Raw genomic sequence first — 24,100 nt, forward strand, 5'->3', positions numbered from 1 at the left:
CTAGGACATAATTATTTGTAAAAACTGACTTTCCCTATGTCTCATCACGTCTGGGAAGTAGTCCTGTGGCCCTCGTCATCCTGAAGCCGTGTTCCAGGCAGGTCACGTCCAAGAGCCACTTGGACGGGGCTCCTCTCCGGGGTTGTAGCAGCAAACCTCTCAGTGGTCAGTGAGGGTCATTTGTCTCTGTTTGCTTTCGATTTTTGTCAGTGGATCTGCTTGGGTTTCAGCTTCATGCTTCCTGTTAAATTCTACAAAACATAACCCCAGTTCCAGAATCAGAATGGGTGAAACCAGGTGGGCTCCCTGCAGACTCTCCCCTGCCCCCCGCACCTCCTCCGCTATGGGACCCCATTTTATGGGGTCTGCGTGTCCTCTCGCTGTGGCAGGTGCACCCACGTGGGGAGGGTCTGCCCTGTCTCGGGCTCGGTGTTTCCAGGCTGATGGTAGGACATTGGGGAGCTGTCCCCTCATAGTTCAGTTCAGCTGATGTCTCTGCTGGTGGTGCCCAGACCCGTGTGGGCGATGGCATGCCACGGCCCCTCAGGCTGCGAGGGGGTGTCCACCTGTCTCCTCTGTTGCCAGGGAGGCCGAGCCTCTTACTAGAGATTGAACCCTCCTCAGGCATTTCTTCTCTTTTACCATTCTGGAAACCGTTTGTATCTTCTGCCCAGTGTTCTCCATCTGTTTTCTGCAAATGTTCTTTCTTACATCCTTGTGCCGTTTTGGACTTTGCATGTGGCTCGTGTCTGTTTTCTATTTGGTTTGGGTTGTACAGGCTCTTTTTTTTTTTTAAAGATTTTATTTATTTATTTGACAGAAAGAGAGATCACAAGTAGGCAGAGAAGCAGGCAGAGAGAGGAGAAAGCAGGCTCCCTGCTGAGCAGAGAGCCCAAAGTGGGGCTCGATCCCGGGACCCTGAGATCATGACCTGAGCCGAAGGCAGCGGCCTAACCCACTGAGCCACCCAGGCACCCTGTACAGGCTTTTTGATGCCTATTTTATGTAGTTGCCTTTATCATTTGTGTCCCTTTTCCTCCTGTATTTTCGGGCCCTTGCCATGTTGGTTTTAGCTACTCCGTAAAGGAGTTTGCTCCTGTTCTCTAGGATCCCTATTGTTTCTCTTCTTCCCTTCAGTCTTCTTCTCCAACTTTTCCCTCCCAGTGTTCCTTTTTGTTTGTCTAGATCCCAGATACATTCAGAATGTATTTATGCTGAGATGCTGTGTAAAGAACAAGTCCTACTTGTTTTCCCTGTGCGGCTGTCACATTGTTCCAAAACTACTGATTTGAAAAGTTACCCTTATCCAGCAACAACCCTCTTTTTAAAGCATTAAAAGTGAGTCCTCTTCCCCTATGCACCTCTGAAGGGTCTGGCCCATCTAAGGAGAGGGAAACCAAAGAGTGACAGCGTTTGCGTGCAGGGATATGTAGGTTCCCGGGCTTTCCGTACAGACCATACCCGTCCGCAGCCCTGAGCAGCATCAGAAGGGACCCCACGGTGCTCTGATGAGGTCACCACACTGGCTGTGGGATTCATTCCAAGGAAGCCCAGTGGTTCACTTGCCAGGGGGCATCAGATGCCATGAAAGTGAAGGTTCCAGAGGGGATGGGATTGGTGTCATGGCCACTAGTGTCCCTCCCGGGGCCTCGAGCAACGTGGCACCTGTGTCCCTCTAGATCACGTGGATGGAACCTCAGAGGCCATGTGGGGACATGTGTGATCTGAGGACACTCCCCTGTGATTCCCAGCCAGGCCCACTCTGCCTTTAAGGGGCTGCCCCTATGTGTGGGAGCCGTATGGTCCTTTCACACTTGGGCCATGACATTGTGCGTCTGTGCCTGTTCTGTTTAGTTTTTTAAGATTTTGTTTATTTGAGAGACAGAGCAAGCACGAGCCGGGGTGTAGGGGCAGAAGGAGAAGGAGAAGCCGACTCCCAGCAGAGTGGAGCAAGGAGCCTGATGTGGGGCTTGATCCCAGGACCCGAGATCAGGACCTGAGCCAAAGGCAGGTGCTTCTCCGACTGAGCCCCGAGGTGCCCCATGTTAGTGCCTGTTTAAAAAAATAAAACATGTTGGTCTTTTCACCATTTCCTAGAGTCCTTGTCAGCGAGGTCTCTGTCCGTTCAGGCCCACAGACAAAGATGAGTGTCCCTGTCAAATTTCCTCCCACAGACCGGCCGGCCCCCTGGCATCTGCCCCGTTAATAAGCTGGGCTTTCTCTCCAGTGTAATCTTCAGCCTTGGTGTCAGGCTGGCCAAAACGAGGGTCAGGATAATGGGACCCATTCAGATGTCATCACCGTGAGGCTAGACTTCCATTAATTGCTGGGCGCTTAGGCAGGAAATGTGTTGGGAAAACAAGGTAAATGAAATAATCAATTCCTAATCTTGACTGATCCCTGCAGAGATAATGAAAGGAAGAAAGACGATTTAGAGAGTCCAGCAACGTGGAGAAAATGACTGAAAGTCAGCCTTAACCTCAAAAGACACAGGGAGTTAGGAAGAGGGGCCGGAAGGAGACAAGGGAGCCTGGCACCCACATGGTGGGGAGGGGTCTTTGAAACCCCCGGGGTCCAGGTGCCCTCATCCTTTCCCTCTTGCCGCCCACAGTCAGCCCACAACCTGGAGAAGGATTCTTGCAAGGGCAGATCTAGCGCTGTGCCTCTGCTGAGTGCCCACTGGTGGCTCACTTCTTCTGCAGCATTTCGGCTCTGTCCCCCGCCCTCTCTACCCTGGCCCTGCTCACACTGGGGCTGGCCCCACCCACCCCTCTTGGGCCCCCAGTCTCCAGCTCCGTGCTGTTGGTGAGCCCCGGGGAGCACGCCAGTCCTCCCCTGTGGGGGAGGGAACTTCTCTGTCCAGATTCGAGTTGTTCGCAGCTCCCCACGGACCCCCATGTTAAGGGGCAGGGGTCCTGTCCCAGGGCTGACACAGTGCCCCCATCGGCACCATAACAGCGCTCAGCAGCCATGAAGGAACCGTCTATACATGCCTCCTCCAATCTTACCCGTGGCCCTGTTGATCCTAGAAGCTGGGATTCCTCTGTGCCTAAGGCTGGCTGCTAGCCTCTGGGGACCTGGCTTAACTTCTCCGTGCCCGCTGCCCTCATCTTGAAATGAGAACCATGACAAGGTCATGGTGGGGACTAAAGGAGTTGCCAAGCGCTCAGAGCCTCACTTATGACCCTGAGCTGGGTTGTCCTGAGGACCGCTATCAGCAACCGCCACCCCCACCCCCCCACCTCCTCCCTGGCCCCCAGCACAGGCCTCGCTGCCAGGGGGCACATTTGCAAGATCTCCCTGCTACGTGGTCCTCACCGCTTTCCTTCCTGTGCTGGTTCCAGATTTCTCTTTTTTTTTCCCCCAAAGATTTTTATTTATTTATTTGTCAGAGAGAGAGAGAGCAGAAGAGCTGGGTGAGGGGCAGAGGGAGAAGCAGGCTTCCCGCTGAGCAGGGAGCCCGACGGGGGGGCTCAATCCCAGCATCCTGGGATCATGACCTGAGCTAAAGGCAGCTGCTTAACCAACTGAGCCGCCAGGCATCCCTCTGTTCCAGATTTCTTGACCTGGCCGCGTTGCCTGCCACGCAGTCCTGGGACCTATCCCTGCAGAGGTCCCTTGGGCTACCAGCGGGGCTCTGCGGTTTGTGGTTGGCAATCACTGGCTTCCTGGGCTCCTGTATGTCGAGCGTCTGTCTCATGCAGCCCGAGGCAGAACAGGCCAGTCACAGAGCTGATTCTTGGCAGGCCTGGGAATCCCACAGACTCCAGAGCCACATGCTTTCCAGACCACAGGTTCCTCTGAGTTAATAATGGTTGCAGACACACAGCCACTGGGCACAAGCTGTAAATCCCAAGCATTTGGAGAAGCCTCAGCACTTTCCTGGGTCCTGCCCCAGGTGGAAGGTGTGGGGCAGTGCCTGCCTGCTCCCCAGGCCGCTCCAGGGCCACGTTCTGCCACGGTGCACCTGTCTGCAGCAGGAAGTGCCTGGGAGCTAACTAAGCTGACAGGAGAGCGAGGGACAGACCAGCTTTTCCTGTCGGACAGCCCGGCATCCAGGAAGTTCTTGGGTTTTTTGCTGGGATGGTGGCTTCTTTGGAATGAAATAACCCATAAGGCAGATCTTTGAGGTGGACAACAGAGGTGTGTTCCTCCAGGAGAGGGGGAAGACCCCCCGGCCTCTCAGGGTTCTGCGTGGCAGACACCCCCCACCTAACCCTCCACGCAGGGCCAGCAATTCTTAGCACTGACTGCCCACCCCACGAGTCATGGGACTCTGGTCTCCCAGAAGAAATTTGGAAGAATATGTCTCCTGGGAACACTGGAATAAGGGGTGTGTGGTCACACGAGAGTGCAAAACCCAGTGCTCCAGTCCCACGGTGCCCATGGTGGATAGTCCCATTTAAAGGCTCTGAGAAGTCCTGTAGTAAAATAGAATACCTTTCTGCCTTTTTAACACAGGACTTTGCCGTCCCATTTATCTAGTTTCCGTCCTAATAGTAGAGTCCAGTAGCAGATGGTGCACTGTTTGCCTTGAATAAGGCTCTTTTGTCACCTGGATTCTGGCGTTAGGGCTCTTCTTTCCTCCTTCTTAGGGTACAGGAACGAACGCCAGGTGTGCTTGTGGAAAAGTAAAGATTTCTACTTCTTTGTGCTACTGCGATTTTTATGTATTTTTTATCCTAAAATAAATTGGTGTCATGGGAAAGTTGCCAGAGTCTTACAATGATCTCCTGTGTGCATTTTCTCAGATACACCAGCTGTCAATACCGTGGCCCATTTGCTTTATCATAGCCTCCCTCCCTCCTCTTTTTGTCTGAACCCTTTGGAAGGTAAGTTCCAGATAGCATGATGTTTCTTGGATCCTGCTTATTTTGGTAGAAAATTTGTCAGAACAAGCACTTATCTTCTATTTAACCACAGTACTCTTGTAAAAATTGGGAAGTAGGGGCACCTGGGTGGCTCAGTCATGTAAGCATCTGCCTTCAGCTTGGTCCTGATCCTGGGGTCCCAGGATTGAAGCCTGCATCTGCCTCCCTGCTCAGTGGGGCATCTGCTTCTCCCTCTGCCTGCCACTCCCCCTGCTTGTGTTCTCTGTCTCCCTCTCTCTCTTTATCAAATAGATAAAATAGAAAGATAAAACCTTTTTTTGAATATTGGGAAGTAAACATCCACGTAGCTCCTACACACTTGGTCCGGTTTTGCCAGTGGTTCCTCTCACATCCTTCACGGGGAACAAAAACGTCGTAATTCTAAATGCTCCTTTGGGGGCCCATCTCGTTAGCCTTTGTCCTTCCTGGACATGTGTCACAGGAAGAAGCCGGTTCTTACAGCGTGCACCTCGGCTTGGGTGCTCTGGGGCTCAGCCAGGTCACCACTTTGCAGGAGGGGACACAGAGCCCCCCCGCCCCGGCTGGGCGGAGTCGGTGTCTCGTTGCTGGCGGTGTTGCCTTGGATACTCAGTGGTGACAGTACCAGCGGGTTCCTCCAATGGACAGCCGCTGTGTTTCCCTTTGTATCAACAAGTGCTGGGGGTTCGTGGTTGGAGAACGAAAATTCTGTTTCTCGTCAATTTCCATCTGCTGATGTTTGCACCTGTTGACGACCTTGTCCTTCATCAGTGGGAACCTGCGGCTGTGGCCAGATAGTGTCGGGCCCATCATTTCTTCCTGCTTATTTAGCTTCCCTCCCGTTTTAAGGAAGAGCTCCTTCTCCTCCTCTCTTAATTTACTTGCTCATTTATTACAGTATCAGAAGGTACTCTCGGATTCCTGTTTTATTCTCTGGGTTATAATCTGTAGGGTCTGATACTACTACGATGCTGTATCCTGGCTCGTGGCCCTTTGAACTTTGAACTTCATGACTTTCTGGCGCATGTCGTTCTAGTTGCAGTGGTACACCTGCCCAGCCGTGCCGCTAGCATGCTTACAGTGGAGGATGACATTCAGAAGCCCATCCTCAGGCATCCTGAACTGTACCGTCTGCAAGGCTCTCTTACCCTCAGGAGTGGGGCAACGTGTGCGTGTGTGTGTGTGCGCGTGCATGTGCAAAGATACAAGCCCACATCCCAGGTCTGGATTTTTGAAAGTGTACAATCAGCTGATTTTTTCCATCCCCAGGCTTTTTCTCCTCCGAGACAGCCAGAGCAATCCAAAGGCTTTTGTGCTCACGCTCTGTCATCATCAGAAAATTAAAAATTTCCAGATCTTACCTGTAAGTATGGAAAACTTCTCCCTGAGCCTTGTTGTTTCCTGGGTTGGTTCCGAATGCAATTTTCAAACCCCAAACTAACCAGACCTGCAGGTCGTTAAATATCAGGTCCAAGCTGACCAGAGAGATGCTTCTCCGAGTCCCCCTGATAGGTTTGTTTTTTGAAATTGGGAACACACCTCCCAGAAGTCATCAGCTGGGGAGTAACGTATACGAAATTGACATCAGTTGTTTCACACTCTTAAGTGATGAAGTCTACAGGTCATAACGTTCCTAAAATGTTTCCTGTGGGGCCCCAACTCGGGCCATGTTCTGCCCAAAGTGGGTGGTGAGGTCTTTTAGGCTCAGAGATCCACTCTGTCCAGTAGCAAAGAAAGCTCTGGGAGGCCCACACCTGGCGGGTCTGAAGCTTACTTGAGCCCAGGACTTCAGCGTCTCGGGAGTCCCTCAGGGATGGGAGTGGGAGGATCACAGGGGAGTCCTGTTAGCTTTCCGGGAGCCTTCCTGCCGCGTCCCGATGATGCTCTCACTCTGCCATGAGACAGCGGAAGGGCAAAGGCATATGGTGGTGTGCCGGGGGCCAGGCTTCCCTCATTGCACAGAACCTTCGGTGCCAGCCTGGGACTCGTCGCCCGAGGAGAAGCGCTTCCTTCCCTGTTTGCTCTGTTTGACCCCACCTTATATTATCTCTCATTGTCTTAGCCTCAATCAAAGAAAACCTGTTACATGGTGGGTGGAGTGGGTAATGCCATTCTTCCCGATAACCCCAGATTCTGGAAGCCTCCTAGGGATAGTTGCTGCAGACTGGAAAGCCAAAAATCTTGAAAACGGGCTGCACTCGTGCCTTCAGCTGTGTTTTGGAGTCTAGAAGTGGTTCTGAGTTACTAATCAGGAGAGGTTTCAGACTGCCGCTCTGTACATACACGTTCCCACCACAGTGCAGTCCTTAACTCTCTCTGGTCAGACCAGCCTTAGGAAGGTTGCTGCTTCTGGAAGGTACCATGCGGTCCCTCCATGTTGATGGAAATGGCTACCTGACACCCACCATGGCAGGACCCGGGAAAGCACTGCCGGTTCCTGCCCTCACCGATCCCTTGCGGTGACCCCATAGTCGCACTCTTCGTCCCCAAGCATGAGACCCCTAACTCGGCGCATGTCCTTGTGTCCTTCTAGTGCGAGGATGACGGGCAGATGTTCTTCAGCCTCGACGATGGGAACACCAGATTCTCTGACCTGATCCAGCTCGTGGACTTTTACCAGCTCAACAAAGGCGTCCTACCTTGCAAACTCAAGCACCACTGCATCCGAGTGGCCTTATGACCTCACACTCACTCTTGGCTGAGGACGGGAGCAAGCTGACACTGGAACGGGGCTGGGGGTTCGCACATCGCTGAGAGCACCCGTCTGTTCTGCACCCCGGGGAGCGGGGTCCGTCGGGGCCCACCCACCAGGAGGGACTCGGGGGTTGTACTCCCGCAACAGTTAGCTGCTGTGGATCTGACGGGGCTGCCTTCCCCCTGCCCCAAATGCCGAACAGGCCGGGGAGGCAGGAGAACGCAACTGCGAATGGGAGGCAGAAATCTGGACGGATCGTCTTGGCTGAGCCACGTAGGAGCGAGAACCAGAGACACGTGATTGGAAATGAACTCTTGCCCTGGAATAATCTTGACAATTAAAACTGATATGTTTACTTTTTTGTATCGATCACTTTTTGCACTCCTTCTTTGTTTTCAATATTGCCCTCGGCCCCGGTAGGAGGGGGTATGGCTCCTCCGTGCACGCGGGACGCGGGGACCGTGGGGAGGAACAGACTCCAGAGACCGAATCCAGGCCCCCAGGTGTTTCCAGGTCCCCACCCTGTGCAGGTGACCGGAGACGGATCTGCTCCCAGGTAACAAACCACCCCAGCCCTCCCCAGAATACTTGAAGAGCTTTTTTTTTTTTTTCCAAAGACACAGGTGTTACCCATAGTAGGCATTGGGCCCCTGATGTGGACGCAGTCAGGCACCCCCATCTGTCTGTCACTCCCGTGTACACAGATGCCCCCTACACCTGTTACATGTGTGTCCTTCACAGTTCAGGAGGCCTGGGTGCTCTGGAAAGCTCGTCGGCCCACCGCATGGCCTGGCTGAGTGGCCTCGCCTCTAATGGACATGGGGAGCATCCCTGGGACCCCCCACCCCCGCCCCAGCACCCAGTGTCTACCGCCCCCTCTCAGCTTGTTCTAGAATGATCGCTGCCTTACTCCCCACCCCCCACAGCGGCTCAGGCTCTTTCCTGGCCGTCATCCCTCCAGGGGTTAAAGGATCAAAAAGGAAAATGGCACCTGCCTGACTGTCAGAGGTGGCTCGAGGGTTTCCATGGTGACAAAGACGTGAACATAGAAAAGGGCATGTCTGCTGCCTGGCATGGACAGGTCCTCGTTCGATGACCTCTGTCCTGCTGAAAAGCCCCATGAGCTGGCCCAGGTGGAGGCCCCCCTCGGCGGGCTGGAGCTCAGAAGAGTCTGGTCAACACAGCCCTGCTTCCCCCATGGGGGACTGAGTCACACAGTGACTGGACTGCCCCCCCCACCCCATCCCTATAGCTGAGTGTGACAGGGTCCTCGGCTTTACCTGCTGTCTCTGCAAAGCAGAAAGGTCTCCCCTGACTGGCCCCCCAGGTGCCTGCCTCTGCCCCACTGCCGTGCCCCCAGTGAGCGTGTACGCCGGTGGGACCCATGGGACCTTCGTCGGTGGCACTGCTGTGCTCCTGGGACCCCAAGGGTGTAGAAACACTGTATTTTAGTTTACGGGCCTCACTCTGCTCGTTTTCCATGAAATGTCTACTTAACGCAAATGCAGAATTTTTAGTAAAACGTTTTTAGCCGTAGACGTTCCATCGCGTTTTCTTGGTTTTGTTGCCGGTTATCTCAAGCCCTTGCAGGTCAGTCGACCCCCAGGTCCCACCTGGCTGCCGGCCGCAAGGGCGCTGCCCCTTGGAGCCGGTCTTCGGTTCCCGTTACACATTTTTCTCTCCACTGATTGGAAGTAGAACCAGAGAGCAGCAATGCGGCGATCTCCCTTTCCCTGTGTGTAGACCTGGAGGACGAGGCTCTCACGCCCCTCTCCGCTGGACGGCCAGCCTCCACGGCATCTTGTGCTTGTAAACATGCATTTTATTTAAGAGGAGCGGGGAAGCCGGACCCTGACTCACGGCCTGTGTGTCGCTGGGTTGACGACGTCTTCTGTACCTTCCTGGCCACGGTGAGATGCCTGGTGCAGGGTGGGAGCCCCTGGGCCTGGTGGCTGGGAATTCCACCAGAAGCAGCCTGTCCCTCGAGGATATGGGCGCCTGGCCTGACCAACCAGGGACAGAAGGATGGTCGGCTTTTATTTTTATATTTAAAATGACATGAATGTAAACGGAATAGCTCAGGGTCATTTTGGAGCCTGTTGACTTTCTCTCTCTCTCTCTCTCACCTGTGATTTTCTTTTCTCAAAGGAAAACCCCCACATAGCAGCCTGGACTTGGTTGGAAATACCCAGCCCTTTGGGTACTGGAGTTGAAATGGGTGATCTCTGGTAGCTTAGGTCTTTGAGTTCCGGAACGTTATTTTGTTCACTAAACCTTGAAGAAATGCGTGCCTCAGTCTAGCTGCTTTGTCTTCTCTTTTGTGCACTTAATGCCTGACAGTCTGACCAACTGAGGCAGCTGTCTGGGGCGGGACCTGCTCGCGGGGGATCATGAAGTCCCCGGGCAAGCTTGGGGTGCCGGTGACGCAGCAGACGTGTGGACGGTATCCGGGAATGCTGAAGGTATCATGAGACAAAACCTTTATTCCACATGCTTTGCCCTTTCTGGACATAGCTCTGCGGCTTGTGAACCTAATTGTAAACTTTCAGGTATTTTTGTACAAATGAGGGACTGATGTTCTGTTTCTTATAATTAGAAATAAACATGACTACGGTGTTCTTGGTTTTCCGCTGCCCCTGTGTCTGTGTCTGTGTTTGGGAACACTCCAGTGGGCCCACACCTGAAAACCTTTGGAGGTAACACGGATCTTTGTGCTGGTTAGACGCTAGTCGGAGAGGAGTTGGTAAGCGACACGCGGGTCACACGGCTCCGCGTCCTTGCTGCGGTGACCTCAGCCACCTCTTCTCCCCGCACCTCCATCGCAAAGTGATGCAGAGGTGGTCCGAGCCTCACTCAAGTTTTTCAAACACCTTAAAGAACTCACAACCAGTTTGCATTTGAGAAATCCAGGGGTGTGCTTGGTGCTGCAGTGGGACCATGACCTTGGGCTGGATCCGGGTTTTCTAGCCAAATAAACGGGCAGGAGGATGGAGAGAATGGATGCCCCCGTCACTGCTTCCCCAGGGCCTCCCCGAGGGACTGACTTGTCTCCCTGCCTCTGGTCACACACGCCTTCCTGACAGATCTCCCAAAAGGACACATGAATTGGCGATTGAACATTTTTCCTTTGGTGCCTCTCTTGCAGGTTACAGCAGTGTCGTTCTGGGCTGTTCCCGGACTTTTGTTCTTTGATGTTAAGAGGGGTGACAAATTCTCTCAGAAAGTACAAACCCCGTTGTATTTTAGGAATATAGCTGTCCGATACCATACTACAGGCACACACACCCCTGCTTAAACTTAAATTTATCCAGCTGCTGCTTCTTTTTTTTTTTTTTTAAATATATTTGACAGACAGAGATCACAAGCAGACAGAGAGAGAGAGAGAGGAGGAAGCAGGCTCCCCGCAGAGCAGAGAGCCTGATGTGGGGCTCGATCCCAGGACCCTGGGATCATGACCTGAGCCAAAGGCAGAGGCTTTAACCCACTGAGCCACCCAGGCGCCCCTAAACTTAAATTTAAATAAAAAGAAAATGAAACATTCAGTTCCAGTTCCATGAGCCACATTTTCAAGTCCGGAACAGCCACGAGTGGCTGGTGGCCGCCATGATGGACGGTGCGGATCTAGAACGCGTGGTCATGGCGGAAACTTCTGTGGGTCAGTGCTGGTCCCAGGGACTGACAGGGCACACCTACATTACAGAAGTGGGTGACGAGGAGGGTCCGTCTCTTGTGTCTGGTTGATGCTTTGAGTCGGCAAAGCTCAGCCTCAGACCCACAACTAAGCGCCCCAACGTCACACCTGCGCACCCACCACACACACACATACTAGCTTCCCCTTTGCCATGAGAGAAGGACTGTCCACTGCCTTCATTTGGCTTTGGCCAAATGGTTATAAGGGGAATGACCGTGGTTTCACATCAGAAATACATACTGTGTATAAAACTCAACCGTGTCTGCGTAGCCCAACCTCCAAACGCCCCCTTGTGCGGAGGATGCTTCCCAGTCTGATAGCTGCCAGCTCCAGGAGCAGATTTCCCGGCCTGAGCCAGAGGTGGGAAGGTCCATTTTCTATGGCCCAGATTAGACCCATTGGTGATGCTCTCTCCGGACGGAAGGTAGCTTTCGTGTCCGTATTTGCACATGAGGACCCTGAGCGTAAGGACACACCACATAGGTCCTCCTCTGAGGACACAGCCTCCTCTTTCCCTGCGGGAGTAAGAATGGACCGTGCCTTGCTTCTTGAGAGACGGTTCTGGGTGAGCCATCCCAGGAGAAACGGGGAGCATTCCTGGTGCTGTTCTAGAATTCCCACCCAATCCCGGCGGAATTCTGTTCCTGAGTTAAGACAGGCGTCCTGAGGAAAGTACTGGGGGCTTCTCCCAGACCACCAGTTCCACAAGTGTGCACTTCTCGGCCTCTTTTTTAATTAGAGGGAGGAGACGCACATTATTTTTTATTTGGTGTAAAAAGTGAAGTGGCCTTACCATTCTGTTACCGCCCTACTTTCGATTCTGCATCCGATCTGACCGTGCTCTATCTCCGAGCTGGTTGAGGTTTTTTCCTGGGGTGATTTGGACGTGGATGACCTTCCTCAGTGCCATCTGAGTTCTGCTGTAAGATGAGGCTCCATGACCTTCTCTCCCAAACAGGCCTTGGGATGACCCAGTACAGAGGCGTTCCTGGCCTCGCTCCCAGAGTGTCCGGTTCAGTGAGGACAGAGGGCACCATGGGGCCGGGCCCCACGTGACTCAGAGTGGCTCCCACCAGCAAGACGATTTTGCAGGCTGTCACGAGAACAGATCACATTTTGGGGGGAACCATATAACACTCCTATAAAGGGACACCAGGGAATTCAACCTACCCTTTCGTCAGACTCACCTTCGGAGCTTTGAGGCTCCGTGTCTCCAGGCCCTTCTGAAGTTTCTGGAATTAAGGTCTTGCTTGGACGTCGCAATAAAATGCTTGCTCCCAGACCACTACAGGTAGGCGAGATCCTCTCCAGCTCACTGTGGCTCCCGGGATGTATGGGGCATGCCTCTGCTTTATTTTTATCCTTCCTGGACCCATCGGGGCCTTGCTGAGCTCCTACCTGGAGAGTTATTGGTGGGCTGTTGGGAAATGTTGAGGCTAACTTAGAAGTCCTTGCAGCTGCCCCTGGGAGCACCCCCCGGGGGCACCCTTGGGAGCACAGGATCAGCACAACTGGAAAGGCCACTGGTGGGCTCTGGCTCTGGCAAGACCCAGGCAGCTGCCCATGCTGCCACCTGTGGGCCCCGTTCAGCCGTACGGTTCAGTGCCAGAGGCGTGAGGTCCCCACACTAATGTCACCCCTCCTGGGCACACCACGCCACTCACTCTCCCCACTGGATGGGGCGGGCTCCGGGGTGCACAGCTGGGTCATGGGAGTCAGACCTGGACCCCATCTCCCGGGTCTGTGACGGGGCTGTGTCCACTCTGCTTGGTTGTCATCCACATTCCCCTGCCAGAGCCTAGCAGGGGGCTCACTTGGCAAAGACAGAGCTTCCCGCCAAGGCTGTGGGCAGCCATCTGCCCCCCCCTCCCGCCAACTTGAACACCCCCAGGGGATTCCCCCCACACCTTCCCCCATCCTGCCCTCTGCTAGCCTCTGCCATCCCTCTCCTCTGGAAGACGAGTCACCCACACCAACTCTGTCCACGTCCCAGGGGAGGCTACAGTGCCAACAGAAACAGCCGCCTGTAATGCTGTAGCTTGACCGTCCTCTGTTTGCAGCGAGAGGAACGGGTCCCTGTCAGAGCCGCCGAACAGCACTGGGCCACCGGTCCCCGGGCAGGGCTCCAGCGCTGCCCTCAGAACCCGAGCTGGAAATAATATTGGAAACGGAAGCAAGAAACTCATGCAAGAAGGACTACAAAGAACTAGGGAACCTGTGACTCTCGTTTTTTAGTTCAGTACAAAAGAACTATGGGAGTGACTGGCGATTGTCGGAGTTGCCTTCTCAAGTTTTTTCCCACCGTTTCATCCTCAGTTTTAGGTTTTATGAATCTTTACCAATTTTATTTTGCTGAGAAGAGAGTATCTGTAGTTGCTTTGAGGCTTGGAGGACAACCTACAGTAAGAAACGTGTTTCTCCTGTGACGCTGTGCGCGTTATACACACGCGGGATGCAAACAGAGCCTTGGACGTTAGTATTTCCTTTACCAGGTACAATGCCCCCTTTTCCTCTGATTCTGCATCGTTTTTTAAAATGCTGATCACAACACCTTCAAAACTGATTTCACGATCCAACAGGGCTTGGAGAGACTGAGTAGGAGAAACCCGATGTTGGAAGATACACAGCTTGCAATTCCAAGGCCCACTTTAAAGCTACAGCAAGCGTTTTTTAAAGATTTTATTTGTTTATTAGAGAATGAGTGGGGGGAGGGGAAGAAGGAGAAGCAGGCTCCCCGCTGAACGTGAACCTGACATGGGGCTCAATCCCAGGACCCCGAGATCATGACCTGAGCCGAAAGCAGAGGCTTCACTGACGGAGCCACCCAGGTGCCCCAAGACTGAAGTCACCTGAATGACTCAGTTAAGCGTCCGACACTTGATTTCAGCTCAGGTCATAATCTCAGGGTCCTGAGATCGAGCCTGAGCTCCACGCTCAGCAGGGAATCTGCTTGAGATTCTCTCTCTCCCCTGTCCCTCCCCCTGCTCATGCACTCTCGCTCTCTCTCTCCACCCTTACCCCACAAAAGACTGTGCATTACTGGTGAAAGAACAGACCCATGGAGCACAACAGAGAGCCAGAAGTAGACCCCCATCAGGAGAAGCAGCTGCTCGTTGGCAAAGGAGCAACAGCAACACAGAGGAACAAAGACGGTCTCTTCAGCGGTGCATGGTGGAAACACCAAAGGTCCATGCTGAACAGCGAACCTAGACGGAGAATTCACGCCCTTCACAAACACCAGTTCAGGTGGGCCACAGACCTGAATGTGAAATGCAAGACTATAAAACCCCTGGAAGCTAACAGAGAAGAAAATCTAGAAGAATAATATAGCATTTGGTGGTGACTTCCAAGCCACGACGCAAAGGCACGGTCTGTTCCCTGAAAGTAAGGTTGATACGCTGGACTTCACCGAAATTAAAAACAAAAAACAAAAAACAAAACCCACAAACTTCAGCTCTGCCGAAAACACAGGATCTTCTCACCCTGCCCTAAGCTACGTGGCTTTTCCAGAAAAATCCAACTCCGGTCCCGACGGTATGACTCCTCCTATTAGGGCATCGCCTGGGACCCAGGCAACTATAACCCTAAATGAAAAGGCCAAATATTAAGGATGAGAAATGGCATCAGCCCCGGAGATGGTCCACTGGGGACCTACGTGGGCCTGCTGCTCTGTCTCATCAGGAAGCGGCCAGGGCCATGTGGTCTCGGTGGCTCCAACTCTCCCGGGCTTGGAGCTCTATGGTCACACCTCCCACCACTGATGCGGGAGAGGCCGTGCGTCGAAGGAACATCGTAGAGTTGTCCAAGTAGACGTCCATGCCTGGTGCCATCTGGAAGCCAGAGCTGGAAAAATACCTCATGAGCATCGTGGCTGCTGTAAAGAAATGTGGATGAATTTAACTGAGTATGAGAAGGCTCCTGTTGGGGTGGAATAGGTTCCTGATGTTGGCTGGGCAACCTCAGGGGCCAGGGTCCCCACCATATGCAGCTCTTGATGACGATGATGACGACGGTGCCATGTCAGCCACCGGACCAGACTCTCCAGCTGCAGACGGGCATGCGCTTTGGCTGGCTAGTTTATGCCCCCTTGTCAGGCGATCCTTCCTTTGACAGACACCTTTCTTGGGGTGTGTGCTTTCTTTTAACAAGTCAGGGAAACATTCTGTGTTTCTGCTGCACAGTCTCAAAGCACTCAGGTTCTGTGAACCTTCATGGACTCAGAACAGTTTAGAAGGCAGGGCCTGTGTAGCCTCTCCCCAGGAGTTCTTACTGGGGCCTCATCTGGGACTACGGAAAGTGTCAAGTCCCGGCAGATACGGAAGTCCATACACTTGAATCCAGACCAGAGGCTGTGGCTTTGAAACTCAGTAGGGAACCGTGCAGTGTAGATGGGACTTGCGACTCACCTGGGGGGACTTATGGGATACACCCAGAACCCCACTCCCCCAGTGGGGTCTGGGTGTCTGCAGATCACAACACCCGAACAGGTTCTTCAACTCTAAGCCGCAACAGGTTGAAAATGTCTTCTCTTGGGAAGCTTGAGTTCACGTGATAGAGTGAAAATTACCGAATGTTTACATCCTTTTATCAACAGACCTCCAAAGTTGACATGTAAACACAGTACTTTGTTGAGACAGATTAATGCTGTCCATTATTTGTCACTTCTTGAGCAAAGAGCAGCCAGCTCCTGTGACTTGGCCATGGGCTGTCCCTGGTCACCTGCATAGGCTCTGCCTATGTTCATTTAGGAAAGTGAACACTACCCCCCAGGGGAACATCCTGCCCCTTCTCCCAGCATCCTGAAGCCATGCTCTGCCAGGTGCCCACAATGCAGCCTGGCATTAAAATTGTGCCCTGTGCTGGCTTCCTCCCATCTCTTACTTCCCCATCCCTCCCTGGATTTTCTGTAGTCACAAACAAAATAAACAACTTGGCTTTCATCTTTGTGTTAGGATTAGCTCTGGAGGGAACCCAGACAAAGACAGAGATGGGACTGGAGTTAGGCAACAACATTCTGTACGGGAAGACTTTATTTAACATTATGCATTAATGTTCCTCTCACTGCAATTTTTCAAGGTACCAACAAACGATTTGAATGTTCCTCTTGAAACAGAAATATGTGAAAGTAGCAAGGATTTTTTTTTTAAAGATTTTATTTATTTATTTGACAGGGAGAGAGGTCACAAGCGGGCAGAGAGGCAGGCAGAGAGAGAGAGGAAGGGAGGCAGGCTCCCCGCTGAGCAGAGAGCCCTATGCGGGGCTCCATCCCAGGACCCTGGGATCATGACCTGAGCTGAAGGCTTTAACCCACTGAGCCACCCAGACGCCCCAAGGATTTTTTTTTTTTTTAAAGAAAACTTGTATGGGAATTCTTGCCCTTCCAAGTATCCTAGTTCCTTATAATGTGATAATGTTGACATAAGGAACCATGGGCAGAGAACTGGACAGATGACTCAGTAGAAGAACCACAAGCTCAAGAATCAGCAAGACGAGAGGAGGACTTTTGCTCCAAAATAATGTTGGGAGAATTGGTTTACCAGTTGGGGGGACATGTTAGAACCCTGCTATCTGTGTCACTCTGATGTAAATTCCAGGGGGAGTGAAGATCTAAGAGTAAAAACTCTGAATGTATAAAAATACTACAGAGAAATAGGGGTCCATGTGTCTACAGTTTTGAGTGGACGAGACGCCAAGCCTGACAGTGAAGAGCCCAGAAGAGCAGAACCGGGGTCACCAGATTTGAACACCCCCTGGATGAAGATTCCAAACATCCAGAAACAGAAATTGGAAGGACATTGGTTGTGACGAAGTGTGATTATGGTGTGTTGTCCAGTGGGGGAATGCAGATGGCATAGGGTAGATGGTTTTGTTGTCAGATGGTTAACACAGTTTCAGGCACTGTAAATCCTGTGGAAGGTCAATATTGACAGTCCATGTCGACAGCACACTCTCTCCCAGAGAGAATTATGGAGGAATCCTTTAACTGTGGCTCTTCAGAAGCTTTATCATGTCTCCTAAAGGAACGTCTGTCAGTCCGGGGAGTACTCTTAGACGGGCTCGTGTGCCTTGCATGTCCAGAGACGGACATGTGTGTGCGTGCATACGTGGAGATCGGTAGAATGTCCTTAGAACACAGAATGTTCTGTGGACTGGTTCAACTGAAACATACACTGAAGAAAGTATCCATCAAGGGAAAGAATGGTGCTCCGTGAAAGGGAAGTGTATGCAAGACGACCTCCCAAAGCCAAAGGAGCCATGAGACCAAAGGAAAAAGCCGTCCAGTCCAGGCTGACAAGGGATGGTCTAAGAAGACTTCCAGACAGAAGCACTTCTTGGGCAGCCGGCTGCAAGACGGATCTCCACAGCCCACTTCCTGTAAGACCGACTTTTATAGCCCTAGAGGCTGGGCTTCTGCTGGGGGACCCCCAGGAGGAGATGATGGAGGACGGTGGGAGTGCTGGTCGTATCTCCAGAGCTGATCATGGATGTTATGTCCCAAGGCTGTTCTTAAGTGATATCACTTCTGTGGTTAAGTAAAAAAGAAGAATAGAGTCGAATCTATGGCCAAGGAGACCTCAGGAAACAGATGGGTCGCCAGGGCTTTTCTGTCCAAGTTGGTAGCAGGGCAGTTGGGCCAGTCGCCAGCAGGGAGGCACAAAATATACACTCCAGGGGTGTGTGTTGGCTGGCACACACCTGCAGGGAAAGGGGGTTCCCTGAAGTCATCCAACAAAAACCCTGAGCTTACCCCTCCTCAACAAGAACTTTCCAAAAGTCACTTAAATTCCTCTGTGCCTTTGTCTACTGACAGGGAAATTGTTGGTCACAATGACATCACCAGGTCTCTCTCTTTTCTGTAAATTGTACACTTGTGCACTCCATTCTCTGGCACACTCTCTCTGGGTGATTTTGTCTTACTGTTCACACACCATCTAAAACTTGACATTCATAACTTCATTTCCAATCCAGACTTCTCTTCTGTGAGCTGCAGACTCCTATGTGGAAAAGTCCACTGGACATCTCCATTGAATAATATGTGTGAGATACCTACCATTTAGTTCCCGGGCTCTTAGTCTCCTTCATCCCCTGGCCCACAGTAGCCCTCCCCGAGCTCTTCTTCTCGATCCATGATGGTCACCATCTCCCCAGCGGCCTCATGTCCCCAAAGCCTTCACAATTCCCTGCTCATCCCCTTCCAGCAGCCTGACACCCACACAGGAGTGTGCACACAGGCACGCCGACACACACAACTCTCTTCTCTCCCCCAGCCCATCCAAAACCCCCACCATGTTCCTTGGATTTCTGCTCTTTCCTGCAAATCAGGAGAGCAGAGGCGAGTGCAGTCTTGTCACCCGCTGACCCATTTTCCAAGCACCAGTGATTGTAATGAAGACATACAGAAGCTCGGGTCAGGCTTCCTAAAAACATTTCAGTGCCTTCCACTGCAGTTGGAGGAAGTACAAATTAGGAGCCATGGCTCAAAGGACCCCCTTGCTTCGTACAGACCTTGCGGGTGGGGGGTGTAGACTTCTTTCAGGGTTTGCATCGGTCTGTCTAGCCTCACTGCCTTCACAGATGCTGTTCCCCACAGGGTGCCCTTCCCTTGCCCCTCCTCTGTGAGGACAATTACTTCTCTGGAATCTGCTGATGTCGGGCAGCACAGGGAGCATTAGTATGCGTGTCTGTAGGGCTGACTTGCTCTTCCTTCTCCTTTCTTTCCTCCAATGGCTTTTGTAGAGGTTTATAGTCTCCTCACTGTTACTCTACTTGTCCAGGATCCCGGTCTTAACCATGAATCCTGAGTCGCCCCCCCCCGCCCCCTCCCCCACAGCCTATCCTGGGCCCCCAGGGGCAGAACACAGAGAGCTCTTCCCTCCTGCAGCCTGTGACAAGTGCCTCAGGCCATGGCCATTCTGTCCTCCCAGTCCTTCCATGAATGGCCTGAACATGGCCTCACACCCCCTCCGCCCTTTGTACCCATCAAGCCCCAAGCTCAGGGCAGCTGCAGGTGCACCAAAGCGTCCAGCCCCCATGCTCCCTGCAGACCTCTCTGCTTGCTCTCGGTGACCCCTCTCAGCGGTGCTCTGTGTCCCAATAAAATTCTCTCGACTGTGTTTTTTTATTCTGTAGGTCTGTCAAAATCTCCTCCACGGTATTGTTCTCTTAAGCAGCGGTTCAGCCGTCGGGGGAGGAGGAGTAGAGTGTGCAGACTCCGTTCTGGGGCTGCGGGGAAGGCTTCCCGTGGGCCAAGGTGGGAATTTGTGGGATGACCTAATGGGCTTGAAAAATTGAAGCCGGGGTGTTCGCGGGGGAAATGTGGGAATTTGGTGATGGGCCCATGGTCAGAGGGATCCACGTGTCTAGGAGTATAGATGGAACGAACGAGCTTTGAAGAATGTGCTTTCCTGGTAGGTTTCTCCAGATTTTCTTGACCTTTATCACCAAGAGAAATTAATGTTTAACCAGCCCCGGAGGCTGGGAAAGCAAGGACAGGGAGCCATCTGGATCTCAAGCTACAAAGAGTGACCTGTCGGAACACGGCTTGGCCACGTTTTCCTCAACCCCCAGAACGAGAGAGTCTCCTGACGGAGAACAGACTCAGAAGGAAGTAGGATTCCCAGCAAGTAAGTCCCAGGCTTCATACTTAATCGATGGTTATTGTCGGAAACCGCAACCTTGATTCCCGGTCCAGGGTACTGAACGTTTGCTTAACGTTAACTCACCTGAGGACTGGACGTCACTATTGGTCAAGTGCTGTTAGGCAAGGCTGTCGGGACCAAGGGGACTGACCCTAGGTGCTTGCACGCGCACAGTCCTGCCTGCATCTCCTGTGTGGCCAGGCGAGGGCTGGGGAGGATTTCCTGCCTGTCACTCGAGAGCAAGGACAGGACAGACATGGGCATATCTTGTCCTCACCACTTGCCTCCACCGCGGTCTTGGGTCCTTTGTTCCTCAGGGTCTCTGTTTCTCCCTCTCGACATTGGGGATTTTTCTAGCACCCACCTTGTCAGCTAATTGTGAGGAGTCGATCTCATATTGTCGGAAAATATCCGGCGCTGGGAAGGTGAGAGAGAAATGGGGACTCTTCCCTTCCCTGTAAGATCTGGAGCATCAAAGGGAACCTCAGAGGCTCCCTGTCCAGGGTGATCTGAGGAGAACCGAAGGGTCTTCCCTGCCAACTTGCCCGGCTGGTTCCAGTCTCTTCAGAAGGTACCGTTTTTGAGACTATCCTTGCTTCTCCATCAGGTCGGAGTTAAAACAATGCTTCTGAGTGTTCAGCCTGTGCTGGGACTCACCTCCTTCATCTTTAACATATCCTCATTGGATGCACAAGAAACTGAGTCAGGAGAGGTGAGGAGGATAGTCGTGCAAGACTTCCCCTCTTGCGACCACGAAACTGGCGCTTGGATGTCGTTGCGGCATAGGGTGGCCCCTGGGAAAGCGTTGGATGTTTAAGACACTTACTATGTCCCAGGCACAGGAGTCCCTCGGAGAGCAGGCAGTGGACGCTGGAGGGACGGGACCAGAGATGCAGGGCTGTGGGCAGGAGGGGGACAGAAAGGGTGGACGGGAGGAACGTCAAGGCACAGCTGGAAAGTGACAAGCTCAGGACTGGACACAGGGTCGAAGGCTCTGGTCTCCCAAGGTGGCCTGAGGGCACAGCAGACATTATCTAGACACGTTTCCCTGTGCACAGCCTTGGGGGCCTGAAGCTCCCGGGTCTGAGGGTCCCTTACCAGAGCACGCTGAACCCCAGAAGCAGCCTGTCCTGCTCTCAGTCAGCCTAGTGACCCAGCACGTTGGGTCCAGGAGGTGACAAATGGTGCTCCTACTGCTGGAGTAAGTCATCCCAGGGTTTAGCCTCGCCCTTGCCCTTTGGCTGCATACCCGTGTGGGATAGAGGGGCACCCTAGGACTCTCCAGAGTGGAAGGATGACATTTTGAAACCAGGAATATGTCGGTGCTGCTCAACATTTAAATCGTGATTTCCAGACTTTCAAAAATCACTAAATAACATGGGAAGAAACATGGCCATCTGCTCGGGGGGGCCGTCCCTGAACTTCACGACACCCCTGGCTCCAGTGGCACGAGAGAGGCTCAAGGAGGCCGACCGCAGCTAGGACTGAGGAGGAAGAGCAGTGTGTTCCCATTGAACAAGGTCATTCACAGTAATCGATTCAAGGAGCCCATGGTACCTACGATGATAAAATGCTCAGTTCACCGAGAAGAGGATAGAGCTCTAGACAATATAACCCTAGTGGATGAACATAAAGAGATCTTAAGTATATTAAGCAAGTCTTGGCACAACTGGGGAGAAATCGACAAACTCACCCTCATAATGGAAATTTTCAATGCATCGTTAGCAATGGTAGTAAACAGGATGATTGATCCAGGGAGCAAAAATATTAGATTTGGAAAACTTCGATAAGTAACCATCTTGGTATGGGGGATATCGATAGAAGCCTTCGGCAGAGAGCTAGAAAACACGCTTTCTCCTCAAGGGTCCGTGAAATGTGACAAAAATTGAGGATGTAACCGGCCATCGCCTAAATCTCAACACCTGTCAGAGAATCGCTATCAGACCAGCGAGTTCTCTTGCTCCGGTTCAGCGCAGGTCAATCCAATTCTGTTCAGTTCAGTTCAATTCAATTCAACTCCATTCAGTTCAGTTCAGTTCCATTTTTTTTAAAGCAAAAATTGTTCCATTTGTCTGGAGTTGTTTTGAAAAGATATACCATGTAACTGACACATCAAGGAAAAAAACAGAATGGAAATGAAATAATACTCAGAAATAAATGTTTGATTTAGGATTGAGATATGTATTGGAAGCTGAACATAAAAGAAAGCAGGTAGCTTTAAATGCTAATATTAGAGGGATGCCTGGGTGGCTCAGTCAGTTGGGCCGCTGCCTTCAGCTCGGGTCATGGTCCCAGGGTCCTGGGATCGAGTCCCGCATCAGGCTCTCTGCTCGGCGAGGAGCCTGCCTCTCTCCTTGCTTCTCTGCCTGCTTGTGCTTCCTCTCTCTCTCACTGACAAATAAATGAATAAATAAAATCTTTTTTTTTTAAAAAAAGCTAATATTAGAAATTGAAAAAGGATAGAAGTTGAGATAAGCAAGCAACTAAAGGTGCCAGAAAAATAACAGAATGAAGATAATTAAACATAGGCAATAATAAAGATTAAGAGGAAACATGAATGAGAAAGGAAATAAAAGTAGATGAGGGCAGACCAACAAAGCCACAAGTTCTTCTTTTTTAAATCTAAAACAGAGATAGTCCTGGGGCATCTGGATGGCTCGCTTGTTTGAGCATCTCTTTCTAGACCTCAGCTCAGGTCTTGATCCCAAGACAAGGAGAGAGGAAAATAGGGAAGTAAATAATATCGTAAGAAAAGGGGGTGTCATTATAGGGACACCTGGGTGACTCAGTCGGTTAGGTGTCCACACTCTGGGTTTCGGCTCAGGTCATGCTCTTGGGGTTGTGAGATTAGACCCTACATCAGAGTCCATGCTCAGTGGGGTGTCTGCTTGGGATTCTCTCTCTAGCTCTCCTCTGCCCCTCCCCCTGCTCATGTTCTCTCTTTCTCTCAAATAAAATTTAAAAATAAAGCTTAAGAAAAAAAGAAAAGAGACATCATTATAGATTCAATCAAGCAGAATGATAATGAGTATATTATTAAAACAGACAAACCCTTGTCATTAAATGTAAAAATTTAAAATTACATTTCGTTTACATTTGGAACAACACCATGGAGAAACAGAAATCCTACTGAACGGTCCTGAATAATAAATAAATTGATTTATGAAAAATATTTCCTCAAACAATGATTTCTATGTATGATTTGTCGCTCTGTCAGTGATTGGGTAATTCCAAATTTCAAAATTATATAAATTGCTTCAGAGAATTAAAAAAGGGGTTATCCTCCATCTATGAGATCACAGAATTGACATTAAAACTAGAGAAAATCCATAAAAGCAAGAAAAATTACAATTTTATTCATGGGAAGGAAGTAAAAATTCTATGCAAGTGGTTAACACACCGTAGTTTTATCCGAAGAGTAAAAGGATATTTGAAAATTAGAAAATGCATTAATGACATTCATCATATTAACAATTTAGATTAAGAAAACTATATGATTCTCTTCTCATTTGATGCAGAAAATACTTTGATAAAATTAAACTTCAATTTACTATAAAAGTAGGAATAGAAGAAACTTTCTTTTTTTTTTAGAAGAAACCTTCTAATAAAGGTTTTCCAACAAAACCCTGTTATTAATAGTGAAATGCTAGAAGCATTCTTTTTTTTTTAATATTTTATTTATTTATTTGACAGAGAGAGACACAGCGAGAGAGAGAACACAAGCAGTGGGAGAGGAGGAAGCAGGCTTCCTGCTGAGCAAGTAGTCCAATGTGGGACTTGATCCCAGGACCCTGGGATCACGAACTGAGCCAAAGGCAGTGGCTTAACCAACTGAGCCACCCAGGTGCCCCTAGAAGCATTCTTTATAAAATCAACAAGATGAGAATGTTCACAACTGCTTCTGTTCAACAATGTCACAGAGGACATAGAACAGGGCCAGGCAAATGAAATTTTTTTTTAAAGATTTATTTGTTTGAAAGAGAGAGAGCTGCTGGGGCAGGGGGGCGGAGGAGGAAGAAGAGAATCCCAAGCAGAATCTGTGCTAAGCATGGAGTAGACATGGGGCTCCATCTCATGACCCTGAGATCGTGACCTGAGCTAAAACCAAGGGTTGAACACTCAACCAACTAATCCATCCAAGTGCCCTAGAACAATTATTCTTACTAGTACTGTAGCAACAATTGTCAATCTTTTATGGTTAACTGATTGAGTGCATCATTTAAGA

At 51.1% G+C, this 24,100-nt stretch overlaps 2 protein-coding genes across 5 annotated transcripts in view; both read left to right on the plus strand.

Moving 5' to 3' along the window:
• The window catches only part of GRB10 (growth factor receptor bound protein 10), a 178,095-nt gene extending 170,195 nt beyond the window's left edge, over nucleotides 1-7,900 (plus strand). For all 4 annotated transcript variants that reach the window (XM_044245689.1, XM_044245691.1, XM_044245690.1 and 1 more), the window contains 2 exons: nucleotides 6,120-6,213; nucleotides 7,384-7,900. In XM_044245689.1, coding sequence (XP_044101624.1) covers nucleotides 6,120-6,213; nucleotides 7,384-7,530 — 241 coding nt within the window. In that variant the 3' untranslated portion in view covers nucleotides 7,531-7,900. The remainder of the gene's footprint in view (nucleotides 1-6,119; nucleotides 6,214-7,383) is intronic.
• Nucleotides 7,901-19,661: 11,761 nt separating this feature from the next.
• DDC (dopa decarboxylase) overlaps nucleotides 19,662-24,100 on the plus strand; it is an 84,246-nt gene continuing 79,807 nt past the window's right edge. Inside the window, exon 1 of the mRNA XM_044245693.1 lies at nucleotides 19,662-19,860. The gene's annotated coding sequence lies outside the window, so the exon portion shown is untranslated. The remainder of the gene's footprint in view (nucleotides 19,861-24,100) is intronic.

The sequence above is a fragment of the Neovison vison genome, chromosome 4 (genome assembly GCF_020171115.1).
Source record: "Neovison vison isolate M4711 chromosome 4, ASM_NN_V1, whole genome shotgun sequence".
Classification (NCBI taxonomy): Eukaryota; Metazoa; Chordata; class Mammalia; order Carnivora; family Mustelidae; genus Neogale; species Neogale vison.